At 27.5% G+C, this 19,236-nt stretch overlaps 4 protein-coding genes across 4 annotated transcripts; 1 reads left to right on the forward strand and 3 right to left on the reverse strand.

The window, feature by feature from the left end:
- Window positions 1–5,650: 5,650 nt before the first annotated feature.
- EIN_044880 (hypothetical protein) lies at window positions 5,651–6,337 on the forward strand (the record flags this gene model as incomplete). Its single annotated transcript, XM_004258685.1, has 2 exons — window positions 5,651–5,981; window positions 6,045–6,337. 2 exons carry the CDS (start codon window positions 5,651–5,653, stop codon window positions 6,335–6,337), a joined length of 624 nt encoding a protein of 207 aa, XP_004258733.1.
- Window positions 6,338–7,152: 815 nt separating this feature from the next.
- On the reverse strand, window positions 7,153–7,548 carry EIN_044890 (hypothetical protein; the record flags this gene model as incomplete). The annotated part of the gene is made up of 1 exon (XM_004258686.1): window positions 7,153–7,548. The coding sequence occupies one exon, from the start codon at window positions 7,546–7,548 to the stop codon at window positions 7,153–7,155; it is 396 nt and encodes a 131-aa protein (XP_004258734.1).
- Window positions 7,549–7,646: 98 nt separating this feature from the next.
- EIN_044900 (hypothetical protein) lies at window positions 7,647–8,207 on the reverse strand (the record flags this gene model as incomplete). The annotated part of the gene is made up of 3 exons (XM_004258687.1): window positions 7,647–7,769; window positions 7,807–8,045; window positions 8,156–8,207. 3 exons carry the CDS (start codon window positions 8,205–8,207, stop codon window positions 7,647–7,649), a joined length of 414 nt encoding a protein of 137 aa, XP_004258735.1.
- A 9,504-nt stretch (window positions 8,208–17,711) lies between these two features.
- EIN_044910 (hypothetical protein) lies at window positions 17,712–18,299 on the reverse strand (the record flags this gene model as incomplete). Its single annotated transcript, XM_004258688.1, has 1 exon — window positions 17,712–18,299. The coding sequence occupies one exon, from the start codon at window positions 18,297–18,299 to the stop codon at window positions 17,712–17,714; it is 588 nt and encodes a 195-aa protein (XP_004258736.1).
- Window positions 18,300–19,236: the final 937 nt, after the last annotated feature.

The raw sequence follows: 19,236 nt of genomic DNA on the forward strand, positions 1-19,236 counted from the left end.
AAAGGTTATATAATTTCAATTTATAGACAATGAAATAACAAAATATAAACTGTTTTATACATTTAACACACTCCAAGTTTTTATATTAGTATTATATAACCTTGATATTTTTAAAATTATTTTTAGTGAAAATGGGATTGACATTCATTGTTTATATGTTTGTTGATGATTATTTTTTTCTTTTTAATAAAAAGTGTTGTGTTTTGCAAATTTCATTATGAACTAATTGATATACAGTTATAAGAAATAAACTTCTGCAAAGTATCAACCTTCTGCAGCTATTATTGGATCATAGATAATTTTACATAAAATTTCGATTATTTTTATTTTGATTATAAGTTTAAACTGAAAATAATTATTAATGAACACTGATACATTTGTTGATGAAATAAAACGTAAAATAATCGATGGTGATTATGTAATCGACTTTGAAACACCAATACAAAAGAGCAAACGAAAACCTGCTTTAAGCCGAAATGAAATGATTTTAAATATTTCAAAAACAAAAAGTATGTTAACGCAAAAAACAACAACCATGCCTAAAAACATAAAAGAATCCAAAGAATTGTATTTACAATTAAAAGACGACGTTTTCAAGAAGGTAACAGAAGTCGATCAGATACAAATGATACACAATACTTACAAAACAAGCGAGGCAACATTGGGTATTTTGTTTGGATTAACAGGAAAATCCATTCACACACACTTAAAACAATCTGCAATTGAACCAAAAAAACACATAAATTTTACTTTCGAAATGAATGTAGCAATCAGTGAAGTGTTTAAATATTGTCAGAGAAACTCAAAGCAGTAACTCCATATTTCATTCATTCAATTTGTGAACAATTTGAACCAACATTCAATATGACAATTGACGGAATTGTGAAACATGTTGCAAAATACCACAATAAAACAACTGTTGTTGTTAATCCGGACGAACTGGAAAGTGTTGAATGCAAACCACAAGATGTGTTAGACAATTATATAACATTTGCTGAAAACTTCAATGGAACACCATTTGAATTAGTTTTTAACATCGACGAAATAGGTTTCAATGAATACTCCGACAGTAAAAAAGTTAGAGTGTTTACCGACAAAACCAAAGTTGTACATAAAGTTGGAATATCAAGAAATTGCAAAAGATCAACTGTAATAGCTTGCATATCAGCTGACGGTAAATTTGTCACTCCTGGAATGGTGATTCCTAACAAACATTTTAGTAATTCAGTATCATTGAGTTTTACAGATTTGACAGTTTATTCAAATCCAAGTGGTTTCGTTAACAAACACATTTTCAAACTTGGATGATTGAACGCGTTTTGGGTTACATTGTAAAGAGAAGGTCTGAAGTTGGTTTAACTAGTGATGTGAAAGCGGTTATTATATTAGATAATTGTTCTGCACATATTGATGAAAGATTAAAATCATTGTTTGTATCACACAACATAATATTGCATTTTATAGTCCCTCATAGTAATCATTTATCACAACCACTTAATTTGTGTTTATTTGGTGTTGTTAAAAAATGCTCAAACACGACTACACCACTGTTTACTTGTCAAACAACTCAACAAATCAATTTGAAAACCCAGTGTTTAGATAAAATTTCATATGATTTACAACAAAGAACAAGCGACGAACAACCAATCTCAGACCAATCCAAATTTGAAAAATCTTTAATAACGTGGATAAATTCATTAGAAGATTTGATAACAAAAAGAGCGGTAAAGGATTCAAGAGCCAAATGGGGAACACTTATTACTTGTCAGATAAACAAAGTAATGAAACCATCTATAAAAAGCAGTTCCAGAAACAATAGAGGCGTCATTTTTGCGTGCTGGATATAAATGTATCATCAACAATGAAAGAAAAAGAGTTTATGTCAACATTGAAAGCGCAAGTGTTTTTTTTAAACTCTTATTTCATCTCCACCATTAAAAGTTTTGGAAAAACTCAGAGCTCCTGAAAACAAAATTGAATTGTGTAGAGCGACAGATGTAAACGAAAGAACAGTGACCGAATTATACAACAAACTCGAATCAACACAGTGGTTACCAATCGAAACAGAAAAAAGTACATCAATGACTTTTCTAAACCAATCGGTAAATAATTTGTTTGTAACAAATACCCAAGAAACACAAGTTTCGGTTATCACTGAACAAACATTGTGTGAAACTGATAAAGAAATATTAAATATGCCATTGTTTGATGAAAATAACATAAGAAGGCCTTTAACAATAAAAGAATTGGATCAGTTACAATATGAACAAGACATAATTGAACTTGAATGATTTTAATCAATACATATCAATCACTCATGAAACAGTAAAGTTTGTTAACTGAGTACTGTTCATTTTTAGTTCGGTTTTATTTTAACTTTTTGGTATTTATAAGACCAATTATATACTGCAGAAGGTGTATTAATAAATTACTATGATAAAAATATATTCATTTGAAGTTGAAAAAAATTCAATTAAAAATGGTTTACATTGTTATTATTTATGGTTATTTATGAAAAACAATCTGCAGAAGGCTGTTTCGTTGCAGAAGGCTGATTCGGCTAACTGTAAATTTTTTTTCTCAATTTAAAAACATTTTAGTTTATTATTATAATTTACCAAAAATTATTATTGCCGAATTAAAATTGAAAATACCAAATTTGGAATAAATAAACCAAATAATACCAAAAACTAATTTATACGACTATAATTTTTTTCTTGCCAAAATTAAACAAAAAAATACCAGTTTGATCTCTAAATACTGGAAAGCAAAAATTGGAGACGCCTGAGTTCATATGCAAAATTCAATCAATAGTTTTAAAAGTGTTTTTTTAAAAAAAAACGGTGTTAATTTAAGGTTTATAGATTTTTTATAATCTATTGGATGATTTTTATTTATAATTATTAATAAATTTAATTATTTATTTGATAATTTTAAATGAATCTTTAAACACCAAAAATGTATATTACATTGGATGCTTCTAACTTTCAAATTGTTGTAAAATATTTATATTTGAAGACGATTTCATTAATTCTATCCTCATTTGTAAGAAATTTGCATGTACATTAGACAGATTTCGATACAACCCAATTTCGGTGACTTCTAACAGACTATTTCCGTATATAGAGACACAACATATATACACAGAAAAAGATACAGAACTACAGTAAAAAGCATCTATTTGTGGGTTTTCAAACAGAGAAAAAATATTTATTTGTGGGTTTATCATGGAATTGTGAAGTAAATTCTTTTCACTATTTTATACATAAAAAATGAAAGATATTAATGATATTAGAGTATTTTAATTATAAAAATACTATAATTTTTATTTAAGTGTACCTAAATTCAAGGTTCGAGAGCAAAATAATTATTTGTGGGTTTTGCATTTGATTGGTCCATTGACCCACAAATAGACGTAACCCACAAATATAAAACCCACAAATAGATGCTTTTTACTGTATTTGAAATGCAAAAATATGTTGTGTGGTACACTGCAAACTATCACACCATAAAAAATAGATTGAATGATTTAAAATACGTTTACAAGAACATTCGAATCACCATAAATGTTGATGACCCAAACCCAAATATAGAAGAGTTTAATCTGATTCTTCAAAACAAATATATCAATCAATATGATATCGAGTATATCAATACTTTTAAACTCAAACAATTTTCTTTTACATCACATTTTACTGAAATTTGGGGCCCATGGTGTAATAGAGATGTATTATATTTTGAAAGTGTGTCTTTGTGTGAAGGCATCAAAAGTATTCCACAAGACTGTTTTAACAATTGCAAAGAGCTTAAAACGATTGACTTATTATCTACAGTTACTTCAATTGGTGGTGGTGCGTTTTCTGGATGCGGAATAAAATATTTTACTTCGCCAATAGAACTGGATGTTATTCAAAGTGATACATTCAAATATTGTTCACAACTTAGAGAAGTTGTTATTTCTGATAATGTTGAAATAATTGGGTGTTCAGCATTTGAAAAGTGTTACAACTTGACCAAAGTTGTTCTCTCAAAAAAGTTGCTAATAATAAAAAATGGTGTTTTCGATGATTGTAGAAATTTGGAACACATTGATATACCAAAAAGTGTTTATATAGTTGGGTGTTACGCTTTTTCTAATTGTAGAAAATTGAAAGAACTTGTTTTTAGCGAAAATTATGATGTTGGCTCTAACACGTGTTTTTATTGTGTTTTTTTAACCAAACTTGTGCTTCCAACATTGAAAGGAAAACTTATTGGAGAAGTGTCAAAACAGGAGGAAAATATCATCAGCAAGTTTTATAACAAATATGATATACACAAATATATTGATATTCTTATTAATAACGAATGTGAGACTCTTGAATATGGAAATGTTGTTTGTTGTTCCGTTTTTAGTACATAAAAATTATATATATATATATATTAATAATTTCATCATCGAAGTTATTCAAAATAATACGCATAAAAGTAACATATTAATACAATAACACGAAATTGAAATTTCATATTAACAATACATATTTTTAATGATTTTGTTCATTATAATAATTACCAGGAATATGTGACAAAAGAAGCAGTTGACAATGTGTACAATTATCACTTATTTGAAAACACTTGCGTTATATTTAACACTAATAAAGTGACAACAATAACTTCTATTTATTTTACTGATTTTCGACAACTCAAAGAAATAAGCATAGTCCAAACGCAACACTAGAAAGTGGGTGCCTTGAAATGTGTTCATATTTAACAAAACTTGTACTTCCAAATAATAACATGAAAATAACATATGTACCAACTTCATACGAAACAAAACTCTTAGATAAGTTTGGGTATACATATGAAAAAGTTATTTTTGATTTTTGGCAAAGTAAGCGATTGTATCTATTTAAAGAAATTGAAAAATGCAAAACAATTGTTGAAATAAAAGGCCAATTGTGGGGGAATTCTCCTGATCCAAAATACATAAAAATTCCACAGAATGTCACGAAAATAAATAGTAACTTTTTCTCTAACACTGATTTTGAAAAAATAGACTTGGGAAATGTTATTGAAATTGGAGACTCCCTTTTTGGTGATAATTTGATTTCAGTGACAATGCCAACTACTCTCACTCAAATTGGCAAACACATTTTTAAGAGATGCAAATCGCTCAAAAATGTTGACTATTGTGGCAAGACTGTATTAACCAATTTGGTCAGTATAGACGAAATGACTTTTTTAAAACATTTGAAAATGACTTGCACGTACGTTGAAGTGCCTTATGACAAACTTGAACTATTTCAAAACATTCCAAATATGCTATTAAAAGTGAAATTTCCAACCAGAGAATCGCATTTATATACAATTTGTTTACCAGTAAACGTGTGTGCACTTGAATATGTGTTTCAAGATCAATTCACATTGAAAGAAATTACTTTGCCACAATCTCTCACTTAAATTGATTATTACTGTTTTAGTGGATGCATTTCCCTTGAAAACGTGAAGCTCCCAGATCATCTAAAAATCATAGGTGTACACGCGTTTTCGGGGTGTGGGTTGACACATATAGACATCCCAAACAGTGTGACTTCTGTTGGAGATTTTGCTTTTGCCAATTGTTTGAAACTAAAAAGTGTAATTTTCCCAGAAAGTGTATTAGAAGGTCGAGATGTGTTTTTTTAATTGTCGGACATTGTCGTCAGTTCAAGTCATTAAAACTGGTCGAGTTAACATAAATTCGAAATGTACGTTTTCAAATTGTTGTCTTCTGAAAGAGTTTGAAATGCCAAATTGCGTGACTTCAATTGAAAATGAAGCATTTGAACAACGTTCATCGTTATCAAAAATAATACTAGGAAATCGTGTTGAATGTCTCAAAGATTTGTGTTTTGCAAATTGTATTAATTTGGAAGAAATTTCTTTGCCAAAAACAGTGACTTATATTGGAAATTATACATTTTTGAATTGCGTCAACTTACAACGGATTTATCTACCTAAAAGTGTTCCAAAATTATCACTAATAGCTTTTTTGAATTGAGAAAAGTTACACGAAATATACTTAGAAAGAGAACAAGTGTATGAAATTGACTTTACAGTCTCATTTGATGTATTTCAAATGTTTTTGAAAAATGGGGTTCAATGCAAAAATATATATTTTGTAGAAAGTGATTTTAAAAAATACACAAGAATTGTTATAGAAAATAACCAGAAAATATGCGAAATACCGGAGGGTGTAAGTCATTTATCAAAACAATGTTTACGTAGATATCATGGATATGATATCATTCATTTTCCTCAAAGTTTAAAAAGAGTTGAAAATTTATCAAGCAAATTTGGAATCATGGTTTATCAATAATTCATTTTTTATTGAAAATATTAAAATAACATATATAACACAAATTTTATGCAACATCATATGATTATAATTAATAGTTGTTTTTAACAAACGTATCATTTTGTTTAATTGTTTTACTCAAAGTGTTTTCTTATTAATTTTTATATTATAATAATAAGTGTTAATTGTCATTGAACAATAACATTATTAATTCATCATTATGTTTATCTTGCTTATATCAAATGATTAAATTTTGTTTAATTTTGTCTTATCAAATTTATGTTCGTTATTTTCTTGGTTGATTATTTCCAAACTATTTTAAAAAGTAAAATGATATTCGATAATAATTACGTTTAGTGTTCTTTTTTTATCATCACAATAATGACATAATATTCACTTTATAAATATAATATCAATTTAAATGTTGAAATCTTTTGAGAGTGTTAAACAATAATAACACATAATTACAAGTTTCAAGATTTTGCAATTGTTAGCATTCTAAACTAATAACAACTTTAAAGCATCAAGTTTATTTGGATAGTTATTACAATAAATAAAATGTTTAATATAAAACTTTATATAAATACATGTTAAAATTGTTATTTATATTGCATTTAAAACAACATCTTTTTTGTTTTAAATTTCAAACCATAATCATTCAAAAATAAATTAATTAATTTTCGCACACAAATTTCATAACGTCATCCAACTCTCTTCTTATTTCCTTGACAAACTTTTGGTTTATTTTACCAGGGATAAACAAAAACGTGTGAAGATTCTTTTCTGAGTGCCACGAGTCCAACACAACTGAAAACTCGTTGATATCACATTGACATCTAACAGCCAAATACGGGTCGTTCATGTTTTCGTAATACCCAATATTTGAGCAAGCAATGACTCGCATTTTTTGACAAACTTGGTGCTCCTTTTGTTGGTGTAAATTCAAGTGTTTCTTCATCAACTTGTTTACATGACAAAAGTACTTGCACGCAGCAATCAGACGTTTTTAGCGCCTCTTTCATCTTAAAATTGCACTCTTTCAGATCTTCCATAATACTTTCTTTGCCAACGATTGCTGGGAAGTTAGCTCCAGCCGAGCAATAGAAATTGTGACGTTTCAATTCCTCATTTGCGAATTTTGTTTGTCTTGTGTCTGTTGGTGCGTACACGCTGATTGGCACTTCATTGGTTATGTTCATAAAACGTCGTGTAGCTCTTTCTTGTGACGCCATTAGTATCGCCTGAACTCCAATTTTGTATCTTCGACAGAATGAAAGCACTTTTTGACAGTCGAAAGTGCCAAAGATGTTGATGTAGTCACACTTCTCTGTTATTGGAGGAACAACGGAAACGTGTGGGATATCCCAAGAAACGGGATTTTAGTGTAAAACATCTTCATTGATGGTTTATAGATTTTTATAGTCAAATGGAGGAAGTTCGTCGTCGTGAAGGGCTTTATAAATTTCGTTTAAAATTGTGTTTTTGAGAACTTGATATAAATTTGCAATGGTGCGCCTGTCGCATAGTAAGTGGTTTGCATACAACTTTAAACGACTTGTTGCGCCATTTTCTGAGTATTCAACGTGAAACAGTGGAACACCTTCTTGTGGCAAATTGTAGTCAGCCGCTTCAATTTCTTTTGTTTCTTCAAATGGAACTTTTGTAATATAAAGATCAACATTATCTATTAGCCATTTGTCGTCTAATTTATACCAATAAAAATGGCCGGCTTTTGTTTTTATGGCGAGATGAAAAGGAGTGTATTTGATTATCTCTTTCACCACGTCAGTTCTAAATTGTGTGTATCAAATTAGTTAAACGTGTCACTCAAAGTCAAACACACATAATACACAGGAAGTTCAAAACCATTGAGCGGACGGATTTCTGTCATTTAGTTTTTTAGTTTTTTATTTTAAATTTATTTTGGTTTTAAATCTTTATATTATTTTGAAAATTAAAGTTCGTTTTAAATTCATGGTGAATAAGTAACTTTTTAAAATATAATTGTATGGCCTCTTAGCATAGTTGGCAGTGCGTTTTTCTAGTAAGGAAAAGGTCGTGGGTTAGACTCCCGCAGAGGCCTTAACTTTTATTTTTTAAAACATTTTAAATTTACTTACTATCGAATTGGGTCTACTTGTGTTGGTATTTTTTGAAAGTGATATAATTTTTATAAAATGTACAACATTTTTGATAAAAATGATGAATTAATTAAGAAGTGATATTAATTTATTTACCATAAATCATCATTTTTACGATTATTTATCACTTTTATAAAAAATACTCATATTTTTTCAAACAAATTACTATTACTTCTTAATTAATTCATCATTTTTATCAAAAATGTTGTACATTTTATAAAAATTATATCACTTTCAAAAATACCAACACAAGTAGACAAAATTCGACCATAAGTAAATTTAAAACAATAATTATTATTATCATAAATGTAATTATTTAAAATAACAAAATCATTTTAGATGCCATTATCAAAGTTGTTAAAAAAAGCCAAAAATAATTGTGTAAAAGATTGTGTTTTTTTTAAATTATTTATGAGAAAGTTGTCATTCATATTTAATTTCAACAATATTATTTAATAGAATTTTATCAAATTTTTTTTAAATTACAGTAAAAAACATCTTTTTGTGGGTTTTTATATTTGTGGGTCAATGGACCAATCAAATTCATAACCCACAAATAATTGTTTTGTTCTCGAACCTTGAATTTAAGTACATTTAGATAAATAATATAGTTTTATTATAATTAAAAATCACTATATTTTCTATAACACCGATTTTTTATGGAAAAAATGGTGAATAGAATATTCTTCACAATTCCATGATAAACCCACAAATAAACGTATTCTCTGTTTAAAAACCCACAAAAAATGTTTTTTACTGTATAATTAATAACAGAATGTCAAACAATAATAGAAATTTGGTATATTATTAAAAATAATCTTTTTTGAATGATGGGTTACTATTATCTGTATTGTTTTTCATCTTTTGTTTTTTCTTTTAAAAATATCTTAATTAATTTAATCGTCTTTGTGAGGTCTTATTGTATAAATATTATTATATGGAAATAACATAGAAAATATTTCATCGGCTATACGTTAATATAAAAGTATAAAACGTGCACTTGCCGGGAATCGAACCCGGGTCTCATCCGTGGCAGGGATACGTCTTACCACCGGACCACAAGAGCCACCTGAATTGTCCTCTTCGGTTTTTGAATCATACCAATAGTGTAAAAATTGCCTTATAGAAATTATCTAATGTATATATTCATATAAATTTCAACATTTTTTATCAAACTACTCTATTTATTCATATGCTCATAAAATCATCTTCAATTAAATATGGAACTGAAAAATCATACATTTCAAAAGCTTCAATTATCAAACACTACAAACTATTTTGTCGTCATTAATTCTCATTTATCATATATATACCATCTTTTTTCTATAAAGTGTTATTATGGATGTTATTTGTTAATTTCATGTACCACTCAATCCTCATATATATTTGCATAACACTTTATTTATTTCACTAGGTTAAATATAAACATATTATTTTTTATATACTATTTTATTAACATTTTGTTTGGTCTTATTTTAGGTTTTAAAACACTTATATATCTTATATATCATTTATTTGTTTTAATCAACAATTTATTAATATTATTTTTAGTTTATACATAATTTTTGAAAAACACTAAAATTTGTACTATATATCAACACTTTTATTTAATATATCTGTTAATTATTTGTATTTTAATTCGACTAATTTGAGAGTTGGCTGAAAATAGGACTACTCTGGCTAGTGGTCTATTTTACTTTTAGTAAACTATATTTTTACTATATTTCTCCGAGTGCTTCTAGTCTATTTTATTAACAATTATAATATTTTTTATGTAAAGGTTATCAAACAAATTATAAATTTATAATTATATTATTTATCAAATGATACTATAACATTTTAATAAAAATATTAAAAAATAACAATTTTTATTAAAGAATTCACAATCAATACAGTAGCAACGAGCCATAAAGAGTTTAAATAAATTTAGATTTAAAATACTTTCATTTTTTTAACAGGGTAACAAATTTTTGTTTTTTCTGTTAAACCCTTAACATATTTAAGGGTTTCAAAATTATAAAAACACAATACAAAATTAACCAATGAAACCACAATGGCTTGTTTGAAACAACTGTTGGAACACAACAACGGCCGCAACCACATGCGTAGCAACAACTACTCCCCGTACAACCACAACAAAGTTCTGCACAACAACGAACACTACAAATTAGGCACAACGGGACTCACTGTTTTTCATTAGACCTTTGTCTAATTCCATTAAATTAACAAGTCATGTTCAAAACAGAGAGGAGGCAAATAAAGACACACAAGAGAAAACCACCAAGACCATCACAAAGTACCAAAGACATCAAAAAGCTGTCATAAAGTCAACCACTACACAGTGAGATCAACCACTCAAACTCAGTCAATAAATGAAATGCAGGAGCAAACAGTTTCAATGAGAATTTTGAGACAAGAAGCTGTTAATATAGTGACGACTAACACATATACCCAAGAATCTACATCATATTTTTAAGAATGGATTGTGTTCAGTTCAACTTTACTGCAATTCAAACATTAACATTTCCCATATCAATCTGATAGAAACAAACACTCTGTCATATAAACTTAACTGGCGACACAAGACGTCTAACTTTGACTGGATTTTCAAAAGGCGAATTTGACGAACTGCTTAAATTGGTTCGATACATAAAGGCACACTTTTTGTGAAAAAAACAACAAGTAAACAACAAACAACTTGGTTATTTTGTTGGTACTTAGCATAATCTAGCAGTTGAAGAGTTAAAGACAACTCGACTTTAGCCATCTATTGTGATTTTTATGTTAATGACAATGTTTCAGTTGTTTTGAATCAAAATGTAATTATGACAATCTCGAAAAAAATATTTTGTTACAACTCTTCTTTGTTTATAATGAACAACAATTTAATATAAAATTCGATAAACAATTTGCATGTTTATTCAACTTTTGTTATAAGTTCGTAAACAAAAATAAATGATTTTAAATATTTATATGTGTATAATACATCACAAGTATTGTCATACGATTAATTTTAATTTAGATAATAATGGAGTGTTGAACACATATAATAAAGTACAAGTAATATTATGTCATAATATTATGATTAACTTTTATTCAAGTAGTGGTAAATTGTTATACATATATAATGAAGTATAGGTAATGTTATATGTTTATTCTGGAATTAACAAAAAATTTCGCGTTATGGTGAAGTCAAAGTAGAAAGGTTGTATTTTAACATTGAACAAATTTTCAAAAAATAACTTTAATTATTCTTATGTTATAAAAGGAGGAGTTTTGACTTCAAATGGTATAGCAGAATTTACACAAATTACAACAAAGTCGTTACAATACAAAAGTTGCTTTTCATTTTCTTCCGATCTCACATCGAGTATGTGGTTTAAAAACCCTACTCAATGCGACTGTAAAGTCTTTTATCGGTGTTGATACCAAATTTGTATTTATCAACTTAACAATTGTTGTTAGTAACAAGGATATTTTTACTTGTGTTAAAAAAATTACAAAATTTTGAAACGCAAACTCTCCAATTTTGACAATATTTTTTTAAAATATTGATACTTTTCAATTTCCAACAGTTTTAATCATTTTTTAATTTTGGTTAGAGTTGTTGGTAAACCAATTTTAATTTGAGAAAACAAATTGTCAAAATAGTACATTTATAAAACACGTGTTTTTTTTCCAAAGTTGATTACTTTCAAGTTGTACATCCATAAAAATAATGTTTATTAACAAAACTGACTTCTAATACCAATATTTTTTTGCATTACAAAAACATCTAGTTGGTAAATTTTCCACTCAGGGTGAGACAAAAACGGTTTAAATATTACAGAAAGAAAGGAGGTATTTGTTTATAAACCAAGCATATTTTGTTGGTATAAATTTCGGGTGTACATTCAACAAATCATACAATGCACAGTCGTCCATTTCAAGTGATTCATGTAGTCAAATAATTAAGTTTAATGGGAAAACTTCAAATGAAGGATTTTGATATATTTTGAAAGTGAAATAAGAGTATATTAATTCTTGTTTTGAAAAGCTCCAAACCCACGTGTATTTTTTTATCTAGTGAAACAATATGTGTATATTTAAGATCATGATGTGTTCTGTTTGAAAGTAAAGTTGATAAATTTTTGGATGCAATTTTATCAAAATTAAAGTTATGATATCCCATTTAAAATATATTTGATATATTAAAAACTGATCTTTTTTCATGATAATCTTTTGATTCATTTACTAACAATTGTAACAATTTAGATGCGTCATTTTATTTTAAATAGGCTCTGTTCCATTGAGGAGTAATTTTAAAGTAATTGTTTCTATTACATCGAGTTAATAAAGATTTAATAAGTAACTCTTTATTTGCAATTCCATTTATTATTGTGTTGTTCCAATTGTAATGGTATTCGGTCTCTTTTTATATTTTAACATAATTTACAACAAAGTTTTTGCCTTTAATGAAAAAGAATTGAAACATCGAAAAAACCTACAAATTAACCTTTTAATATGCAAAATAATTGCAATTATTACTTGAGTTAACTGTAAGAAATGTCAAGCAATTTGTATTATTAAAAGTAAATTTATAAAAAGATATTTCTTTTGTTTTTTAATTTAAATTTGAGTAAATCTATTGTGTCATATCAGCTTTTATACACTTTCAGATAACTCAACTCGTTCGATATAAAACATAAAGTTTGAGGTGTGCTTGTTGTGACTAAATGGACGTTGTCAAATTTGATTGTGTTAATATTGATATTTGAGCTTTTTGTGAGTAGATGTACAAATAAAGCAACGGAAATCCTTTTACATCAACAAAGACTTATCTAATAGTTTTGAATGAAAAATACGTTCAGATGGGTTTTATTCTGTCGCTAATAATTCGACATGTGTTTGATGTCTTTTTACATGTTACTGAATGTGTCTAGAAACAACAAAGGAGTACGCTTTGTGTAATGTTCGCTATTCGTATGATTCGAACAGTTTTATTCGTCAAATAAAACTGTTCGATATATTACTCATTGTATTTTTCATATGGTAGTACAAGTGGGTGTACATTGTGTTCTATAAGTTGCAAAACGTGTGACCAAACAAATGGAAACTGTTTATCTTGCTATGATGAATATGCTTTTAACAAGGGAAAGTGTGACACGTGTTTAGCTAAAACTTATTAAAGTTGTGGGAGTTGTGTAATATGTATTAATATGCAATACTCATTGGCAGAAAGCACAACATACACTAGTTGCAGTTCGACATGTTTGAGTTGTGATAAGACAAATGAATATTGTCGTGTGAATCGGGTATAAAAATTACAACAACAACAACAACAACGTGTTTTATTTGCAGTGCTAAAACACAGAGCACTAAAAACAAATGTGAGTAAGTTCCACTCAGAAAGGACTCATTATTACATAAGAGTTTGGAGTGTGATCCATTGAAAGATGGCTTTAATTTTGACACAACAAGATTAACGACTTGCGAAAAATGTGATTATTTATGTAAAAAATAATCTGGGAAAAATAATGGCAAGTGTTAAACCTGTGTGAGTGGTATTGTTATATCGAATGGGGTGTGTCTGTTGTGCGTTATTTTTAATTTAAAAATTAACAATATCACAATAAAAACAACAATTTTTGTTGCTTGAGATTATATAATTATAAGTATCAATGATATTTAACACTCAAATGGCCCAAAGCTAAAAAATACAACTTTTCAAATAATTCTTTACCAAATTTGATTTTTGCCTTTGTTTTCAAAATGAAATTTGATAGAATTTATACAAAAATAATTTTGAATATGACGACATAATTAAATAATTATTTTGTATAATTATAATAACATAAACTAATATTATAGAATTTTTTTAAATTTGCAAATAAAAAAAATTATGTTTGGGGATGTAGAAACTTTTATAAACAATTGTTTTATTATATTAATTAAATAACTAAAAAAATAACTAACTAAACTGTTTCTTTTATTTTTTATTTATTTATCTTATTATATTATATAAATAATAATAGATTATTTTTTTGTTTTTTATTTAAAAACTATTTTTAATGACATGAACTAAATCTTCAATAAAAAATATTATCGAATTAAAAAGCAACTTGCTGTTCATTTAGTCAACATCAACGTAAATTAAATTGAGTTTGTTATGATTCATTTTCGTATTATTAATATACGTCTTGTTTATGCGACAAGATTTGTTATTGTATGTTTGATATATTATTTAATAAAATAAATTTGGGGTTCTGAAATATAGTAAAATATAACAAAAATAGCATTTTAGAAAAGTGTGTTTTCTCAATAGAAAGCAATTTAGAGTGAAACATAAATCGAGTTCTCTATAAAGTGATAATTAAATTTGGTTGTCTAAAATGACCGTTCTTGAGAAAACAAAAATTACCATACATTCTTGCTTTTGAAAAGTTTGACTGTTTTTTTAAAATATGTGTTGCTATTTTAAACCTCAAAAACAAATCTTAAATAATTGAGTCCTCATTTTTATTATTTTTGACTAAGTTTTGGGTCATTTTTCGGTTTTTTGGCCAAGAAGGGGTTTTTAGTCTTTTTTAACAACTTTTTTAAAGAAGGCATTTTTTGATATTGTTATTATTCTAATAAAAATTTGGTTTTCGGCCAGTTAAGTGTTAAAACTCGAATACAATTATCAACATAATTATTTTGGTGGCCGGATATTTGATTCCGGACAATTGATTCCTTTGTGTTTTATTTGGACAATTGATTCCTTGTGATTATTTGGTTATTAACAATACTACAAATCGGGTTTTTATTTTTATATTAGTGTTTTTGATGGACATTTGATTCCCGAATAATACTATCAAAATGAAATAACGAATTGTTATTAAGTTAATTTATATATAAATAATCGGGTTTGATTAACAATTTTGTTTTCTATGGACAATTAATTCCACGTGGATAATAATCATGTTATTAATTTAAAAAAATACAACTGATTATAAAAATAAAATGATTACTTTTTTGATTTGATTAAGCTTTTTCTGTTTTTTCTCATAATTTCACGAACAACAACTGCTTGCTTGTATTGTTTTGATCGTTTTCTTGGTTTTTTATTTTTCTTTTCTTTTATGGCGGTTTGAGTTTTTATTTTTAATTTATCGATTCTTTCTTTTGTTTTTAAAACCAATGGTATCATTGATTCATTGCAACAATCCATGCTTCACAATTTTTAATGCCTATTTTTGTAACATCTTCGATCACATGTTAATTATTTTTCATTATCGATACAAACACGATTGTCTTTTTCAACTTCCAATTCCGTTGGTTGTGTAATTGGTGTTTTTATTAATTCATTAATATTGTTTTCGTTTTGGGGAACCATTTCAAAATAAAAAGATCTCAACAAGTAATTAATGTTGCAAAGTTTCGATATAAATTGTTGAGTTGTAATTAATTTGTTGGTAAAGTTATATGTTAAATTTTCTATAAGTGTATTTCTTGATACATTTTGTGATCTTTTTCTTTTAAACACTCCATCAAGCATGTTTTTAAATTGTTTATTTTCTTTTGTTTCTATTTTAATAATTTTATCGAGCCATTCAACTTCACTTGGATGTTTGTGTTCTAATTGTTTTTCAAATACAGAGTGAAAACTTTCACATATATTGTTTGTTCTTGTTTTACAACAATATTGATTCCACATTTCTTTTGGAAAACATTCCCAAGCCAAGTTTGTTCGTAATAGTTGTAAACTTTGAGTAACTCCAAATCTGTGCAATATTTTTTCATGTTCTCGAAAACGCCACTAACATCTTCAACTGGCAAAAAAGCCAAACACATAAGAGATTTAACAATATTATAAAATTGTTGATCTTCTTTAAAACGGCTCGAAAGTCCCAAAGTGTTGACTTTTCTCCAAAGAGATTGACACAAGTGAAAATAGCACCCCTTTGTAATACAGCCAAAGTATTCGAGTGCATTTTGAATAGCATTTTCAAAATCAATCATCACAACAACACCATTTTTGAATAAAACATACCCATTGTTATTTTTACAGTAATCATTAATACAATTAAACATTTTTTGTATAATAATTCTGTTTTTCCAACGAGTAAAGCATGAACCAAAGTAAAATGTTCTCCATTTTTCAACATACAGTGTATAGTGTACATTTGATAAAAATTTTTGGGTGCAGTGCTAAATGTACCATCCATGAACAACAATTCAAAATCATTAATTTTGTTAACTTTATTTTTATTTACAAATACAGCAAAATCTGGATCTTCCTTAATTAAATAATCATTGTATAATGGGTGTGATTTAAAGTCACAATTGGTAAATATTTTTTTGTCTTAATCTTCTAAATTCCCTTAAAGTTGTACTTTCTCTTTTACTGTACATAGAAAAATCTTTATCTTCAAGTGGTTTTAAACTTGAAACAAATCGCTTTTCAATTAGTGAAGCAGTTTCGATTAATCTTTCTTTTGCTTCTTTTTATTGCTTCTGCATCGTGAGATGGGTGTGAATGTATTTGATTGTATGAAGTGAAAATGTAAGATTTGAAATTTGCGATAATATTAATTAAACCATCAAATTCAACAATTTTAATTGATACATCACAATAATATCTTAAAACTGGTAATTTAAAAAAACGTCCAGTTCTATGAAACACAAAGTCATCAATTATTGGTATTTTTCTACCTGAAATTTTTGAATTCAAAGATTTAATGTTTGTAAACAACTTTAGATTATTATTTATATTTATATCATTTGTGACATTTTGTGTAAATGATGTAAGTGGAATATTAGTTAACTGAAGATGTTGCTCCGTTGATCCAATGTGTTGGTTTGGTAAATTGTAAAAATGTGGTTGATATGGATAAAGTTGCATAAATGGTAATTGTTGTTGATATTGTTGACAAATGGAATAATTGCATGGATATATTGGCATGAATGGTTGTTGAAATCTATAGCAAGGTAACATCAATAAATATATCAAATCAGTTGTATTTTTTTAAATTAATAACATGATTATTATCCACGTGGAATTAATTGTCCATAGAAAACAAAATTGTTAATCAAACCCGATTATTTATATATAAATTAACTTAATAACAATTCGTTATTTCATTTTGATAGTATTATTCGGGAATCAAATGTCCATCAAAAACACTAATATAAAAATAAAAACCCGATTTGTAGTATTGTTAATAACCAAATAATCACAAGGAATCAATTGTCCAAATAAAACACAAAGGAATCAGATATCCGGCCACCAATTATTTTGTTGTTATGTTAAATCCGAAATCACACAAAGCTGTCTGTATCATCACATCCAACTCTGGACAATTTATTATATTCACTTTCATGCCAATTCTACGATTAGTAATTCTTTTTAAAAGTGGGCAATTTTGTACATGAATTTTCTTTGTATTTTTGTTTACTGTAATTTCTTTTAAGTACTTACAATTTCCAATAACAACAATCTCGACACTTTTTTCACACACCACAAAAACGACTTTCTCTCTAAAAATGGCAACTTTCTTCGTGTCGACAAATTTAGTCAGATTATGTACCTTATTTGCTGTTCCAGTTATCTTACAACCAATAGCTCCCCCTTCTATATCATCAAAGTAAACATCTTGTAAAACAACCTTTTTGATGGTGTTTCCTAATTTTAGCTTTTCATATGTCTTAGACATACATTTTGGTGACAAGATTCGAATATCTCGAAATTTTGCTTTTGACATGTCGATAATTCTTTGGTTGTCTTCATCATAAAATTCAAGAATAATAACACCATATTCGATCAGTGGAATTGATTCAAACACAAATTTTGCATTAACGTATTGTTGTGATAATCTCATTTTTAAACTTATTTGTCGAACGTTTCCACAAAAATTTATATGTTTTTTTCCATAGTATTGATTTTCTGAATCAATTCTGAGATGAAACGCCCCGTCTTGGATATTTTCTATGTGAGAGGTCCGTCTATATATTCCTTTGCCAATATCATGAAATGTGATACACGTGTCAAAGGTATCATGCATCCGTATTTTTAAACATTTCAACGCGCCAACTGTCATTTCGAAAGGAAAATCGTCATAATGATCAAATTTGGTTGAAAGAAACGGGAAATTCCCGATGCTGTTTGTTTCCTTAAAATAAAACATTTTCAACTTTTTATTGAAAAATTCACATTTTTCGAACTGTTTCAAGAAATCTTTGCTGTTACAAATTTCAGTGTTGAGAAAGTTTGAGAAGTCGCATTTCTCAATTATCGTTTTTCGTTGAAGCAGACACAAAATTTTTGAGTTTGAGCACAACGAAAAAACACTCTTTTTGTGTTTAAATGTCTTTGGGAAGAAAAAGTGTGCAATTTCAGTTTCTTTGTATTCATTTTGCTCACAAAAAGTGACTCCATCACATCCATTGAACTCGACATTTTGCACAACTGAGTGTGAAACACCAACATCTTTGCAATCAAAAAAACGCATCTCATGATTTTCAATTCCATTTATTATGATGTTGTTGTTGTGCATCGCAAACACTTTAGATATTTTCATCTTATGTAGCACATCCAATTTATTGTTTTGAATTTCTAAATGATTTGAAAATTCACTACGCAGCTCGATACACAAAGTCTTGACATGTAAATTAACAACATAACAATCGATCATATTGATTACATTTGTTGTGTCTGTTGTAACATTTACATTTGCACATTGTCTTAGTTCTATTTTGTTGCAAACTTTACTGATAATTTCGATGTTATAGAGACCCTGAATATACACATTTAAAACG

This window comes from Entamoeba invadens (assembly GCF_000330505.1).
Source record: "Entamoeba invadens IP1 unplaced genomic scaffold scaff_1105074725499, whole genome shotgun sequence".
Taxonomy (NCBI): Eukaryota; Evosea; order Mastigamoebida; family Endamoebidae; genus Entamoeba; species Entamoeba invadens.